Source organism: Hippopotamus amphibius, chromosome 12, assembly GCF_030028045.1.
Source record: "Hippopotamus amphibius kiboko isolate mHipAmp2 chromosome 12, mHipAmp2.hap2, whole genome shotgun sequence".
Lineage (NCBI taxonomy): Eukaryota > Metazoa > Chordata > Mammalia > Artiodactyla > Hippopotamidae > Hippopotamus > Hippopotamus amphibius.
In genome coordinates, this window is record NC_080197.1 from 41808054 (window position 1) to 41825086 (window position 17033).

Below are 17033 nucleotides of genomic sequence, written 5' to 3' on the forward strand. Positions count from 1 at the left end.
TACTCTTACTTATTCAAACAAATTAAAAAGAAATTTGGTTGTTGGTAGAAATTAAATGTATCATGAATTTTCCAAAATAACTCAGTTGAAAGAAATGTTATCAGTGCAAATAATCTTGTTCATGTCTTGTGGCTAATGGTATCTGATAAATACATCTACATGAACTTACCAGAAATTGTATTTGACTCACTGCAGAGTTGTATGTTTGAGTGGAAGACGTAGCCTTCTTTCAGTGTAAAGTTTTCTAAGTCATTTTCTTTCACCAACAAATGGCTCTCTACGTAGATTAAGAATGCATTTGGCCCCAAATGTCCCTTGGCAGATGGATGGGTAAGCAAAATGTGGTATGTACCTACAGTGGAATATTATTCAGCCTTAAAAAGGAAGGAAATTCTGAAACATGCTACAACGTGGATGAACCTTGAGGACGTTATATTAAGCCAATTAAGTCCGTCACAAAAGGACAAAAGTATATTATTCCACTTAGATGAGCTACCTAGGGTAGTCAAGTTCATAGAAATGGGAAGTAAAATGGTGGTTGCCAGGATTAGGGGGCAGGGAGATGGGGGGTTGTTGAATGGGTATAAAGTTTCAGTTTGGGAAGATGAAAAAGTTCCAGGGACAGATGGTGGTGATGATTGCACAATAATGTGAATAAAAATGCCACTGAATTGTACACTTAAAAATAATTAAATGATATATTTCATGTTATATATATAGTTTACCAAAATGAAAAAAAGAATGCATGGGCTTAAAAAAGAGAACTTAATTATAGTAGCTTAAACAGATAGTTTTTGTTTTCTTTTGTTTTAAATCTCATGTAACAAGCAACCCCGGAGGAGACTGGGGCTGGTCGGGCCACCCAGCAATGCTGTCTAGTACCTGGGTCCATCCTTTGTCTCCCACCTTCCTTCAGTGGGTAGGCCTTCCTTCCCATGAATGCCACCCCATGGTCACAGGATGGCAGCTGTGCCTTGTTTAGTTGTGCGGGTGCTGTGTGGGAAGTTGGATTTAGTCAGATGTTGCAGAGACATTTAATGAGATGCTCCCTGAATATCCATACACTCCTCTGTGTTTCACAGCCCCATTGCAGTTGCCTGAGACTATGTGGCTATTTCTGGCTAGTGGACCAGAGTGGAAATGATATGTGTGACTCTCAGGCTAAAGCTATAAAATGGCCTTGGGTAGCCCTCTCGTTCCCCTGGTGGGGACGTGAGCCAGGAGGTGCAGTTATAGATGATGGAGCCTCCATCAGCCTGGATTTGTTCCTGAGTGACTGTTTGAAGCACATTCCCTGGTGACCCAGGTACAACTTGTAACATTAATGAGAAATTATATTTTTATTGTGTTAAGCCACTGAGATTTGGGGGTTGTTTGTTTTTGCAGCCTTGTGTAGGTATTCTGACTGATACTCCAGCGTGGGCTTTTGCCAGATAAGTTTGATGAAGTGAGCAAAACATGGAAGCTTTCAGGAGTAAGAGAATGGGTATAAGTTGATGAAGCGTGGAATTTTATTTGGGTAAGGAAGGAAGTGAGGATCTAAGGGCAGTGAGAGATATTTAAAAAGCAGCAGAATTAATGGGATGGCACTTTTTGGTGAGGTAGAGGGAATGTTGGAATTAGACTGGTCAAGAGATGAGCTGGAAAGACAGGCAGGGTGGGATGATTGCAATTGAGACTATGGAGGTGTTAATGTTATCGATTATGGTAGAGTCATGGGAGTGAATTTATGATGTAGTGTGGATAATTTGAAGAGAGGATTTCAGAAAATCCAGAAGCTAAGGTATTGGGTAACACCTAATAGTAAAATCAGGATGAATTTTGACAAGGTGTAGTGTTGGGCAGAATAGAAATAAGCTGAGAGCTTAAATCTCAAAGGAATGAGTTTGTCTTTGTAAGTCCAAAACTGTTTCTATTTCACCCTGACTCTAGAATGGTACTTTAACTGATTCTAGGTTGATAGGTTTTTTCTGTTTGTTGCCTTAGCATCTTTAAGATGTTAGTCTTCTGGCCTCTTTCTGCTGCTTGGGAATATGTAACTTACCAGTTAAATTTTTAAATTAAAAAAATTTTGTGTAGATCTTTTTCTTCATGATTAGTTTTTAATATTTTCTCTTTGTCTTTGGTCCAGAGTTTTTCACTATGGTATAACTAAGGATGGATTTGTTTTTATTCACTTTTTTTTGGAACTCTGTATGCATCTTTAATTTAAGGATTTCCTTATAACTTAAATTTTGGAAACTCTTATTTTTTATTTCTTCAAATATTAGTGCCTGCTCCCCCATTCTTTCTCTTCTCTTTCAGAATGCCTATTAATATGTTTGATCTTCTCATTTTACACTTTAGGCTTCTTAACTCCTCACTTTCTTTCTCTTTATCATTCTAGGCTGCTTTTAAGTTTTTTTCCCATGGATGTGTATTCTAATTCTTTCTCTTGCATTGAGGTTTTTTTTTTTGTTTTTGGCTGTGTTGGGTCTTTGTTGCTGCATGTGGGCTTTCTCTAATTGTGGTAAGCAGGGGCTACTCTTCATTGTGGTGCATGGGCTTCTCAGTGTGGTGGCTTCTCTTGTTGCAGAGCACAGGCTCTGTGTGTGTGGGCTTCAGTAGTTGTGGCATGTGGGCTCAGCAGTTGTGGCTCATGGGCTCTAAAGTGCAGGCTCAGTAGTTGTGGCACGTGGGCTCAGCAGTTGTGGCTCATGGGCTCTAAAGTGCAGGCTCAGTAGTTGTGGCATATGGGCTGAGTTGCTCCGTGGCATGTGGGAACTTCCTGGCCCAGGGATTGAACCTGTGTCCCCTGCATTGGCAGGCAGATTCTTAACCACTGCACCACCAGAGAAGTCCCTCTTGCATTGAGTTTTAAACAATTTTTTTTTTGATTTGAAAACTTTGATTTCTTGAAAAATCTGCACACCCCTCCCACCTCCTGGCTCCCAGATTGTCCTGTTTTTTAAAATGTTGATCTCCCTTTTTATCTTTGTACTACAGATTGTTCTATTACAAGACTGTGGATCAAACTTGACCCATGGCCTGGATTTGCGTGCCCAATGAGCTAAGAATGATTTTTAATTTTTTAAAAGGTTGTTACAAATATAAAAGAATATTTGACAGAAATCATATGTAGCCTGCAGAGCCTAAAATATTTACCTTATCTTTTTTTTTTAAACAGAAAATGTTTGTCAACCTCTGTTCTATTATCACCACTTCTTGGTTTGGTAATCCCTCTGTTTTTTGCATCTGCTCGTTCTGCTTTATAAGTGCATGCACGCGTGCGTGCGCGTGTGTGTGTGGTTTGTCATTTTTTATTGTGAATTCATCTTTAGTGTGGGTCGTGAAATGTTGAAGATCTCCACAAGAGATTAAATTTTCATTTAATCAACTTTGTTGAAGTATAAATCATACACACAGTGAAATTCCATGATTTTAAGTGTCAAGCTTAATGAGCTCCAATAATTGTATACAGTCTGGTAACCACTGCCAGAACCAATACAAAGAACATTTCCATCACCTCAAAACGTTCTTTTGTTCCCTTTCACAATCAATTCCCCAGCCCCAGACCCTAATGATCACTGCTCTGCTTTCTCCTGTTAGAGTTTTGACTTCGCTAGGTTTTCATGTAATGCAGTTATAGAGCGAGTGCTCTTCTGTGTCTGGCATCTTTCACGCAGCATAATGATTTTCTGATAGTCAGCCATGGTGTTGCGTTTATCAGTAGATATTCCTTTTCATCGCTGAGTAGTATTGTAACATATGCATATATTATAACTTGTTTATCCATTCACCTGCTGATAGGCATTTGTGTTGTTTCTAAATTTTGGTTACTGAGAACAAAGCTGCTATGAAAATTCAAGTGCAAAGCTTATATTTTTCTTGGATAAAATACCTAGGAATGAGGAACTGTGGTTTTAATACTAAGAAATATCTATCTTTCCTATATCAGTTACCCTGGAAAAAATGAAAAATACAAACATTTCTTAGTCCTATTTCATAATAAAGCTTATCTGCGCACCTCTTGTAAGACTGTTGAAGAATTCATACATTTTCCACTTCTAAAGAGTCACACACTGTCATACATTCAATATATTCCAAGATTATGCTTAATAACATGTAGGAAGACACTATTCCTTACAAACTTCAATATATTATGAATGATACATTTATATTATTGTATGAACAAAGAAGTCTTATTGAGAACTCTGTTTTGATTTTCTCTTAAGAGCAAAGGTAAAAGTTGCAAAACTCAAATTTAAAAAGAGGATGACTTCAATTAGTCCATCTTCAAAGAAATATATTTATAAAATGCCTATAACGCTTCTTACACTAGTTATGTCTGCTTTAATTAAGGAAGGAAAATGTTCTTCATTTCCCGAGTGAGAAACATTTCCTAAAATCACAACATCCCCAGGATTGTTCTTAGTCTAAACCTCCATATACAAATATCTGGAAGAGAAAATTTTAAATATCAGAATCCCAGTGTATAATCTTTCACATTCAAAACTGCAGAGAATCTCAACATCAACAAATTATAGTTCTACAGAAATCAAAGTTACTACTTATATATCCCTTATTTAAATAACAGTGACATCACTTTAGAGTTAATTATAGGTAATCACTGAAATGTAACACATGCAGAGATTAAAGAAAATTTCAAGTGTTCCTAAATATCATTATAAAAATGAATATTTTACAATATTATGATCTCTAGAGAAAGATATATAAAGATTATGATCAAATAAACTTCACTAATGATAAAGTAAAATTTTCATCTTCATTTCCAGTTACTTTCTAAAATTACTAGTAAGTCTCAACCTCATTGAATTAATGAAAATAAAATGTATTCCATGACAGATTTTTGTGGCAGAAACTAAACCTTGAAGAAAACATATGAAACAAAAATAACATGAGAAGTTTCCAGATACAAATTAAAATAGATTATTCCCCCAACCAATTCTTGGAAGCTCAATGTTATTATTTGTAAACTGGTCATATAAAATGATTCTAAAAGTATAAATGAGTTTTACATCAACCAGTTGACTCTGGCAAGCTGCCACCTCACCACCCATCACCGATAGCATCCAATGGAAGCTTGTGGTGCTTTAAACACATTTCACCACCTGCCAAGGAGGCAGATTCCAGGGTGGAGAAGACTGGAGCTGTAAGACACAGGTGGCTAAGTGCCATACAGTAGCAGTGGTGCCGGCCAGTGGAGTGGGGGTGCACACTGTGTGTCCCCGCATGCCCCAGGAAGGCTGCTCTGCCTGCATCAATGCACCCAATCCCTTGTGTGGCACAGAACTTGCAGAATTTTAGCCTCTTTGGAGTTCTCTGAGGGTGAATGCATGTACTGCCATTGGGCAGTTACAGGTAAAGACGTCAAGATGCTTTTGATTCTGGATCCTGGAGTGAAGAGGCCAAACTTTGTACCCCTGATTGTACAGCAGGTTAAGTTCTACATACCATCCTCTCCACAGCTACTGCCACAACTTCTCCTGATAGGTGAAGGAGTCATCACAGTGCTTTTTCACAAGGGGACTGTAAGAAGGAATGACAGCCTGGGCATAGCTCTGGGCACAAAGCCAAACAGCTCCTCCTTGGATGGAGAGTCAAGGTCATCAAAAAAGATACCCCCAGGACTTCCCTGGTGGTCCAGTGGGTAGGACTTCACACTCCCAATGCAAGGGGCCCAGGTTTGACCCTGATGGGGGAACTAGATCCTACATGCATGCCACAACTACAGGTCCTGTGTACGGCACCTGAGAACCTGGTGCAGCCAAAAAAAAAAAAAAAAAAAAGATACCCCTGATGCCCCTCTGCTTCCATTGATGGACTAAAAAAAAGTAATCGTCACATCATTTTTTAAATTTGGGGTAGAGAACTGGACCATGCTGGTCACAAGCCTCCTTTAGAGTCCTGTGAAAATGGACTGTGTCCTCTTGGTTCAAGTATGTTGGGGTAAGGTCACATCCACCACCAAACCACGACTGTTTTTTACCTAGCAAATCAAGACATATGATGTGGACTTTGGGATGCTGAGAAAATGTATTATAGTTCTGGTGTCTTTGGGTGTGGGGCACACTGGGCTCTCGGTAATAGGAAACACACTAGGAAGGAGTGAGCTGGGACTGGGCTAAGGGTTGGGATTAGTGGGACAGACGTGGCCATGGAGTTTGGCTCTCAGCAGTCCAGGATTCACATCTAAATCCCCAAGGTTGGTCTGTTGAGCACACAGTTAAGGCACTGGCATCTGGACTGGCCAGAATGGCAGTTAACTGAGTATTAAGTAGCCAACAAGGGGTCCAACACCTGTGGGGAGATCTGACAGCATGTAGTAGCACCTCTGCCAACTACTGTGTCCTCTGGTTCTAGCACCAAGAAGATGCTGAGTAACAATCTATTGCATGAATGAATGGGGGAAGAAATGAAAATCAAGTTTGTATTTTGGGAACTGATAAGTTCCAGGCAAGAATCTGCTACCAACCTTTGCCCCAGACTCAGAATCTGGAAAGATACCTCTCGTGGTGGTTTTGTAGGTTCCTTTAGGATTTTCTACATAAACAATTATATCATCTGCAAATAGGAGCAGTTTTGCCTTTCCTTTCTGATCTTTATGTCTTCTATTTCATTTTCTTGACTTAGTGCAATGGCTTGAACCTCCAGTATATTGTTGAATAAAAGCGATAAAATCAGATATCATTGCCTTGTTCTTCATCTTAGGGAGAAACAATTCAGTGTTTCACAATTAAGTGTGAAGTTAGTTAACTGTTGTTTTTTTGCAGATGTTCTTTATTACTAGACATTAATAATTGAATTTACAGGCTTGATCAGATTGAGGTGTGATTTTTTTGGTGTGGGGCAAGACTACAACAGTGTAATTTTATCGAGGGACATATAATATCTGATTGTATTTTTTTGTGATATTAGCAGCCATTGATGATTGTTGCCTGTATCAGTTACTAAATTATAGGTTACAGATGGTTATATTCTAATTTTGTTAATTTCTTCTTCATTTATTAGCTGGGATACTACTATGGAGAAAATTTTCCTTCATAAACCTTCTGGTTATCCCGCTATGTGGTTCCTATAGGAAGGACAGAGAAATGCATGGTTGTTTTCTTTCATTTATCCATTTTCAGAATAGTGAATTGGTCCCATAGCATCTTCCAAAGGTGTTTTTAAAATTGGGACATTTGTAGAGACATGGATGGACCTAAAGACTGTCATACAGAGTGAAATGAGTCAGAAAGAGAAAAACAAATATCGTATATTAACACATATATGCGGGATATAGAAAAATGGTACAAATCAACCAGTTTGCAAGACAGAAATAGAGACACAGATGTAGAGAACAAACATAAGGACAGCAAGTGGGGAAACTGGGGTGGGGGGGGTTGGGGGGAAGAACTGGGAGATTGGGATGCCATATATACATTACTAATAAAAAATTATCAAATTGTACACTGTAAATATATGCAGTTTATTGTATGTCAGTTGTATCTCAATAAAAGTTCTTAAAGAAAAAAACATAAGTGGTGAATTCACTACGTGTTTCAGTCTATTTAGCTGTCATTCTTATCGATGCTAAATAAGTGTGTACTTTTCTAAGTTCTTTTAGAATTTGGTATTTATCACTTTTCCTCTAGGTTTGTTAGGTCTTCATCCTTTGTATAATTCATGTCTTCTGCTAAGATCTGACAATATGAATACACTCTTGCTTGCATGATTAAGGACAAAAGGAAGATGTGTTGGAAGACTTACTTCTAATATCTGTGAATAAAGAATGGAACTGTTTGCCTGTGAATCACTCTTCAGCTCTATGGCAGCATATAGAATTATGCTGGATAAAGCCTTAGAATTCTGCGGATAAAACCATAGAAGTCAAACTTTTCTTTGACTGGAACCTGTAGGAAAACAAGTTTTGGTGTCAAATCTCTTATGTTAAAGGTGATATATATCAGAATAGAAGTCATAATTTTAAATTTCTTGGAAAAAATCAGTCACTGGAGAACCCTATATATACCTGTGTAACAACAGAGGAAAAAGTCTCTCTGACATATACCATGTATTTTTGATGTAATGTTAACTTCATGTGGTTTAGCTGTTTGACTTGAGGCATGTTTACATAACCTTCTGAACACCCATTTAGCGTATGATATGCCAATTTCCTAACAGTTATTATTGTTCTAAAGTATAACATTTCACTCTTCAACATCAAATATGTACACAAAGGGAATTAAAATTTATGGAGTTTCCTGAGCACAGTGTCTCTACATAGTAAGTGTCAAAAATGGTTACTTTTCTATTAGCTTTATTTTAATTTTTTTCCCTGATTATAAGAATAATATTGCAAAAATTTAACGAAATAGGGGTCACCGTGATCCTGCCCACAAAGTTATATATAAACTTGCATACCTAGGTGAAGATCTAAATGTAGATACCCACACAGAGATATTTAGATCTTGAAGGAGATTTACGTTTACTTTACAAAAAATACAGGGAAGTTATTTCTGGCAAAATATAGGTGATTTAAAATAAAAAAACAACAAACTTTAACAGGTTTTGAACAGTGTGTACTTTTGGCAATGAGTGTATAATGTATATGTATTCACAATATACACGTGTGTGTGCAAATATGCGTGTGTATGGGGGGGTCAGGGGAAGGGAGCAGGGAGAGGAGGAGGTGTACACATGCAGAGAAAATTTCTGAGCTGAACGGAACCAACATGATTTAACAATTACAGCTAATATGTTTAAGGGAGATTTGCTGTTAGTGCCTAATGTCTGTCACAGTTCATACTAGCCAAACAAAACTGTGTTATATCAATTTCTGTTGGTTTAAATTTCATGAATTTAAGAACTTTTGATTAAAATATGTAAACTACTATATATAAAATAGATAACCAGCAAGGACCTACTGTATAGAAATTATAAAAGTTTTTTTTTTTTTTTTTTTGTGGTTATCCAGCAATGGAAACGAAACAGAGCCCTACGTGATTGCTAGGTAGAGAATCTAAATTCCTGTATTATGTGAATAATTCCTATGAAAAAAGGAAATTATTTTTGTTTTATTTTTTGTTTCCTTTTAAGATTAGACAGGCATGTGTTTCTTTAGTTTCTGCCAAATCTCATTACTAAAATTACTAGATTGCTCGTGGAAATCATTTCATCCATCACTGAATTATTCTCCAGCATAACTACTACTTCAGTGGTGCATAAGGGCATTTTAATGCTAGTAAAACAAGAAGGATGTTTAATACTGCCTTTCCTCAACCATTCTTGGTTTCCTTGGATTTCTAGGATGTGGGGAGCATCTCGTGCGCACCATACTGGCTAGAGAATGTTCACACGCTTTACAAGCTGAAGATGCCCACCAAGCTCTGTTGGAGACTATGCAAAACAAATTTATCAGTAAGTATAACATTAAGAAAATTACTTCCTTCTAAGCAGAGATTGTTTCCCTGAGCTGAAAGCTTCCTGAGTCAGTACCATGTTTGTATTGCTAGACCCAGGTCTACGGCCTAGCGTGGGCTTAGACCCTCAATTAACTTTGGTTATGAAAAGAAATTCCATCAAATAGCTACTACCGCATGAAATTTACCACATAACTGATATAATGCCCAAGTTGTGAGACATTGTCCAGGATTAGAGTGATACACAGAATAAAATTCTACTAAAACAAAATTCAAGGGACAACTTCAATGAAAAATTTTTCTGTAATACAAATTGACTCTTCTTTTAAAGTCAGTGTTGTATTCATGAATCCAGTGCTGCCACACGCAGTTGTCTAGGTTGAGTTGAAATCCAGCCTGGCTCCATTTGCCGCACTCATATAACCTGATGTGAGGCTGCATCCGGTTGGAGGAGAAGATGCTTTTTTCTAATCTGTAGAAAGATTTTGCATAGCCTAGCAATGGCCGTATAGATAACTGTTACTTTGGATTAAAACTATTCGACTCTGTTTTTTCACATCATTTAACATTGAGCTTTCCACTATGGAAAGGCTTGTGAAGTTGTTTAAGAAATATAAAATGTAGTTAAAAATAAGTTAGGGGGACTTCCCTGGCAGTCGAGTGGTTAAGACTCTGAGCTCGCAATGCAGGGAGCACGAGCTCGATCCCTGGTAGGGGAACCTTCAAGATCCTGCATGCCACATGGCATGGGCAAAAATAAATGAGTAACTACGCTGAATTTAAAAAAAAAAAAAGAAGCAGCCTCCTTTGACTCCTCCCAGCAACCCTATCCCATAAAAACAAACAAACAAACAAAAAAAACGTTAGAGTAATAAGCCATGAACAGATAAACGAGGGGAAGAGTATCACAGGGTTAATCTGGGGAGTATCTCCGCGTAGAGAATTAAGACAGGATTGTATGAGGTGCTAATTAAGTGGTGAGGAGAACACAGACAAAAGCGTAGGAAGAAATCACCTGAAAAGGACTCACGGTTGACGTACTCCTAGCACTGGCCCCAGGAGGCCGGGAAAAGAGGGGAAGAAAGGAGTGTGAGCACAGATATGACAGGGGAGTCAGGCATGGCGAGGGCTCAACACCTGCGTGGCTCTCACCTGGAGGGAAGTGTTCCTGATGGGCAGCGGGGCGGGATCAGCCAGGTGGAGCCAGGTCCTGAGGGCCTGAAAATCTTGTAGGCATTCATGTTCGATCGGATAGAAAGGAGAGAACCCGTATGTGTTCCTAAGTTAATAAATAAAATGATGCTTTAGGTGAGGGTTTATAGAGTAGACCTCATTTTGCCCAAGGCCATCTCTGTAGGAGAGCAGCATTAGGTGCCGGGATCGGTCCAGGCGATGGAGAAGAAATGGTGATTTTGAGGGAGGGGTCCACGGAGAAAGTGGAAATATTGATAGATTTTGCTGCTAGGAGTAGGTAGAAACCATACATTAGGTTAATCAGAAGAAGTTTAATGTAAGGAACTGTTTATGATGAAACAGGAGGCTGGAAGGAAGCTCTCTGTGGTGCCATAGGGCTGAGTGTCCAGGGAAGGACCTGCTTGGCGGAGGCTCAGACCTTGTTGGAGAAGGTGTGGTTCGGCCACCAGGTAGCAGAGAAATTCACTGGTTTGGCCTGGCTGGGACCGGTCTGGAGTTGCTGGGCAAACAATAGGCCACCCTCTGGAGTGCAGTGTAGACAGGGAACAGGTGATCAGCACCCGGTGGCTGGGTATGCCGTCAGGGCCCGGCACCGGGGGGACGCGCAGAGGACACAGGACTGCAGAGCGCATGGCCGCAGGGCCCTTGCAGAGGGAGCGACTGCTCGGTGTGTGACCCCCTGAGCCACAGGGGCTGTGGGCAGGCTGTGCGGAGCCTGGCCCAGGGAGTCGTGACGGGCACCTGTGTGCAGCCACCAGGGATCTGGTTTCCATGTCAAGCGGGCCCAGCCTGCAAGGTCACAGCGGGGCTGTGTTCTGGGCCTGTGACTGGGGCAGACTTTACCAGACATTCCACACCTACGTTGCCTCTCCTCCCCAGCACATGGTGGACAGGGTAGGAAGGGTGCCTGTGGTAGCTCTTACACTGTTCTCTAACTCGGGTTAATGCCTGACTCCTTGCCTTTGTTCTGCTAGTCCCCTCCGTGGAAGCCTGGTCTCTTTTTACATGGTACTTTATATTTGTTTTGCCCCCTTCGATGGGTGGCATCTTGATTCCAGGGACTTTCTGTGTCACCATGGAGGGACTATCTGGCCCATGACCTCTCTCTTCCCTCCATTGACTTGCACCGTGATGGGCCTCGCCCTCCACCTCCCTGTGGGTCACTGGCCTCTCTCCCTGATGAAGTCACTGTGGCATCCATGATCTTGTTGTAACCTCTGGCTTCTGCAGTACATGTGGCATCCACGGACAGCAGATGCTCATGGTATTGGGGTCAGGTGGTCTGAAAACATAGACTAATAAGGGGATTATCAAGTCCTCATGGCCCAAGCATATCAGGCTGCTTTTCCCACTCTACTCCTGGAGAGCCTTACTGGCCCGAGGGTGGCAGGGCAATGGGGAACGTCCCTATCTGGCTTCCTGTTTCTTTAAGCCTCATCTGTACCTGGATCCTCTGAGTCTAGGGCATCTTCATTGTCTCCTCTTTTTCTTCCACCCTCACCAGCTTGGGAAGAGGAATAGAAACCCATACCAGGGATCAATGCTTTTCTTCTAGTTTTCCCACAAATCTCCAGGTGTCCAGTCACACTGTTACCCCAGCCGTACCTTTTGGGTACTGGAGGGGACCTGGCTAAGCAAGGGTTGCCCCAAACTATTTTGCCAAAATTTAGGCTTTACCTACTCAAAACACTTTTCATTTCAAAGCTGTCTCTACTTAGAATTTATGAAAGTCCACTCAAAGGCTAAAATATGTTTTATAATATAAACATGCAACTGATAGGATAGATGGGGGTGTTCCAGGGATGGGAGTCAAACTGAATTACTTCCTCAGATTTATAAGCATTGTTGCTCAGGCCTTTAAAAAGTATCATGCCTGTTGGGAAAGATTTTTAGGGTAGAGAGAGAAAGAAAAACAGGTTATGGGCAAGGAAGAACTGGATTTATCTGAAGGAAGAAGAGAGTGAATAACTGTAGAAAAAGTTTCAGTATGAAGAGATTTTGTACATGTGCTTTCTTGCAGTTATTTGACCTGAGGCTATGAAAGCATAAATAATGGTATGAACTACATGCATGCTGATAAGAATCACCTGATGGCAAAGTGTGAGCTGAGGAATGCGTTAGGAACGACTTCAAGGTCTGCCTTTGGTGATTTTTCAGAAGAAGGTTGATGACATTCATGTTACTGCTTCCTCCAGTATATCAGAATCAGAGACTTGGGTCCTCTTGTTCTTTTGTGTTAACAGTCACCATCGTGGAATGCTGTTTTTAAGGGAAACCAAATTCTTGGCCTTAACAGTGTATGTAATTTACATAATTTGCTATTAGTTGTCCAGCTATACCAGATGCATTCTCAGAACAATGGGAAGGAATAGTAAGAGGTGAGAATTCGGCACTCAGGAGAAGTTCACTTCTTGGGAATCCTGTGACGGGTGTGTGATGACGGCACATGGTAGCTTTCTTCTTGTTGAGAGTGACCTGAGCGCTTTCCTGTGTCTGAGACCTCACAGTCACTAGCTAGTTGTGCATCTCCAGGTTTGGGTCCATGGGAGTCTGAGCTCCACTCCTTTCTCTTCTGGTGCTTTCTTGTCCTCTCCTTTTGTATAACTCTTGAAACTCTTCAGAGAGTGGGCTGTAGTACTTTATTTTCTCACCGGATCCCATGGCCTAATGCATATTGCCCACCCATCTTCAAAATTCCAGACTCCTGGAAAGAAGTTAGAAACTTCAGAGTTCATCTTATCAACCGTGCTCACTAAATTGTTGAAGAAACTTATTTTGCAAGAGTTCAGTGACTTGTCCAAAGTCACCTGGTTAGTCAGTGGGTGTTCACACTGCACCCCCCTCCCTTTTTTCAGTAAAATAAAATTGGAATACAGAAAAAACAATGTCATGGAAGTTATTAGGACAGCTGGATTCCACTCTTAACTCTGTGTCTTACTCACTGGATCTAGCAAGTTACTAAAGTTCTGTTTTGTTTTCTTTAAAAAAAAAAAAGTTGAGACAGTTTCTAAATTCCTCTACCATGCTAAATTTTATGAATCCTCTACTGCATTACCCCTGTAAATATGAGGTTCTTTTTAATTAGGTGATTTGGGATTGGAAATGGAATTGGAAAATCAAAAATTTCTGGGCCCATTTGAGAATTTTCAAGAAGCATAGATGATATTTACAAAGTGGTTAGAATGAAATAAATTGAATTTACCAGAGACCTGGATGAGAAGCAAGGAGGTCAGGTTCTTTCCTCTTTTAACAGTGACAAAATTACTTGTTGGTTTTAGGACAAGTCTCTTTGTTCTCATTTTCCTTGTGTGTAAAATGAGGGGGCCTAGCTCCAAGTCCCAAAGCCCTTCCTGGCTCCAAAATTCTGTTTGTTCCCTGGTTTGTTCACAGGTCAATCTAAACTCTGTGTGAAAGTACAATTGTAAATCAATTTAGTCCTTAGTTGAAAGTGTAAATTAAAACTACTAAAGGTGGATTGAAAGTTTCTGTTTGAGGTGATTTGGTCAAAATCCTTTCTGGTGATGACTGTGGTCAACTTGCCACCACTTTCTTGGTTTTGTGGAAGGGCATCACGATACCCTTCCTTTCTTGCTTCCTTTGCTTTTTCTTTAAAAAAAAAAAAAAACAGATTTGCATAAATAATATATCTAGAGAGTGTCATTGCAGGGTATACATAGAAACAATTTATATAATAATCAGGACAGATTAACTCTACGACTCTGGTAGTTCTTCAGTCAGAGTTCTGGTTTCCTGCCCAGGCACTCGTTCCTGTGGAGGTTTCTGCTCTGGTGCTGTGATTCTCTCTATATGACTGTCTGTCTCTCCAGTTGTAGGGGCATTTGTTTATCTTGTGACCTCACTTTTCTGACAGATCTAAGAAGAGTTGTTGATTTTTCAGTTTGTTCAGCTTTTTACTCTTTAGTATACAGTGGTGACCTCTAAGCTGCTTAGGTGCTGGACCAGAAACTGGAAGTCTCCTCCACACTCTTTTTCTAATGGTTATTATCACATTAAAAAAAGTTTCTAAAATCATGGATTAAAAAAATGGTTTCCAGTTTTAATTTGTCTTTTTCTGATGAGTAAAATTTCAAATATAACTTTGCCTTTTATATTAATCTGTGAATTTTCTGCTCATGGCTTTAGACCATTTTTCTGTTGTACTGTTTGGGTGGTTTTCTTTCAATTGACATTTAACTTTTATTAATGGTAAAATTACCTTAAATAAAATATTCTAAAATGACACAGCAATAACCATCTGTGCAGAATTTTAAAATAACCCTGTCTTTTTGAGTGGTGTTATGTTTGATATCTGTGACCTTCTGCAATAATAAGGGATTTTTTAAAAAGTAATTTTACACTGTGATTAAATAATTTGTTTTTATGTATTTTTTGTAAAGTAGTCAGTGACTTATTAAAGATTTTTCCAATTTTTTTGCAATTTGAAACAGACTGAAATTATCTTAAATGTAGGGTTCCTTTAAAAATCTATTTTTGATAAATGAGGCTTTAATGTGATAGAATGGAGTAAAACTGAAAGACATTTTGAGGATTAAAATGTTTTTGTTTCCACTCGCATTACCATTATGCCAAGATCCAGAGCTTTGGTTTGACTTAATATAGGAAACATAAAAGAGAATAACCAGTTTGTACATTTTTTTAAAAAAAAAACCACTGTTCATGTAACATACAAAACCCATAAAAATGGGTACGGTAAAAATAGTGACTTAATAATACTTCATACTAACCAGCTGATTATAGACTGAATGCTTAGTTAAGTAGGGAAAAGAAAGATAGATTTCCTTTTTAGTTGTGCTTTGTAAATTACGTACACACACGTGTGCGCGCGCACACACACAAAAGCTCTTACAAGGATTCAGATGTGAGTTTCCTATTCGTGGTTATTTTTGAACAAACTTGGTTTCGTGAATTACTCTTTTTTTCATGCAAACTGAGGCTGCACGTGTGGTATGTGAACTTCAGGGTTCCTGCCCAGTTCTCAACAAGTAATGTCATAGTACATTTTTTACTTTGGCTCTCTACTAAATATAAGAGTTGATAAAATGTTATCTGTAAAAATCAAATTTCCCTTTTTTTCTCTTTGAATTTCTAAGCTAAGTTGTTGGTATCATCAACCTGCAGTCTATGTGACTATTATTGAAAAATTCTATGGGGTGTATAGTATTATGATAAAAAAAAGAGGTTTTTGCTCTATATTCCTTTATTTTATTCCTTTGGGGAATGTGCTTACACTCTTTTGACATCATAGGTTTACTGTCAAATGCAGAATGCCATCCAACATTGAGATTGAGGGGAGTCCACTCTTGTGATTTTCTGACAACTCGAGAAATTATATTTGATAAATATTTTCTTTTAATGACCAAATTTTTAGCTAAGACCCTGATAATTCATATTAGCTTTCATAGGAGGAACAAAAGTACATTGTCATTACACATTTTAACTTCTTATCTGAGGTAGTATATTATGTTTCATGAGTTTCTTTATAATTTAGAAAACTTAAAATATTTACTGTTCTCTTTACCAGTGCATTTTTGAATTTTTTACAAGACTTTTCTCCTATTCCTCATGCACATTTCTTTTTTTCAAACACTGAAATATTTTTCCTAAGAGGACTTATTTTTTAAATCAATTCAAAAATCAAAGCTGTTTTTCCTTCATTGTCATAAACATTGTGATATATAGCCTGTTGCCCTCGCATGTCCGAATTGCAAAATAAGGAAAACAATAAATTAGGCGTCCCCAAAGCATTATTTATCACTAATTCTCAGGCGTTAGGTTTTTATAAATACTTGCAGAATTTTTAACGTGTTTTTATTTAATAAATATTCATTGAAAGCCATGAATATACTTTGATGGCTACTGTGATAGATACACAAATAAACACATCGTATCAGCCTTCCTGTCCAAGAACTTACAATCTAGGAGAAGAAAAAAGGCAAATGGACAGTAACTAAAATGTAAGATGCAATAAGTTTCATACTAAAGTTCAGGAAATATAGGGGACTTCCATTCCTGGCCATTTCATCAGATGTCTGCAAATTTTAACAATGCCGGACAGGATATTAATGGCAAAATCACACTTTCAAATGAATGGATGGGAATCTTCGTTTAAGATGGTCCTAGTTATATGAAGCTCCCAGGGGCTTGACAAAAGTAATGAAAATCCTTCCTGAAGCAGTGCTCTTTCAACTGAGATCTCAAAGAAGTGCTCAATATGAATTCAAAATAAAAGCTTAAATTAAAATGAAACACTTCATGAAGTAGAGTTACCATGAGAGAAAGTATGTCAGCAGAAACTTTAACCAGGCTACCAAAGACTTTAGGTATTAGAATCATTAGGTAGAAAATATGAAATAAGTATGTTTTAGACATTGCTGTTTTTAAATAGGTATAACCATAAAGAATATTTATCAGTAT

At 38.7% G+C, this 17033-nt stretch overlaps 1 protein-coding gene across 15 annotated transcripts in view; it reads left to right on the forward strand.

Annotated features, from left to right (window-relative positions):
• The window catches only part of TASP1 (taspase 1), a 230584-nt gene that overhangs the window by 129216 nt on the left and 84335 nt on the right, over positions 1 to 17033 (forward strand). For 10 of the 15 annotated variants that reach the window (XR_009048367.1, XR_009048368.1, XM_057701495.1 and 7 more), the window contains one exon: positions 9292 to 9402. The exons of 2 other annotated variants lie outside the window; for them this stretch is intronic. Coding sequence is in view for 11 of the 13 variants with exons in the window: in XM_057701495.1 (XP_057557478.1) it covers positions 9292 to 9402 (111 nt within the window). In the remaining 2 variants the exon portion in view is untranslated. Of the gene's footprint in view, positions 1 to 9291; positions 9407 to 17033 lie in introns of all 15 variants that reach the window. 3 more of the 15 variants (XM_057701502.1, XM_057701499.1, XM_057701500.1) reach the window with 1 other exon arrangement.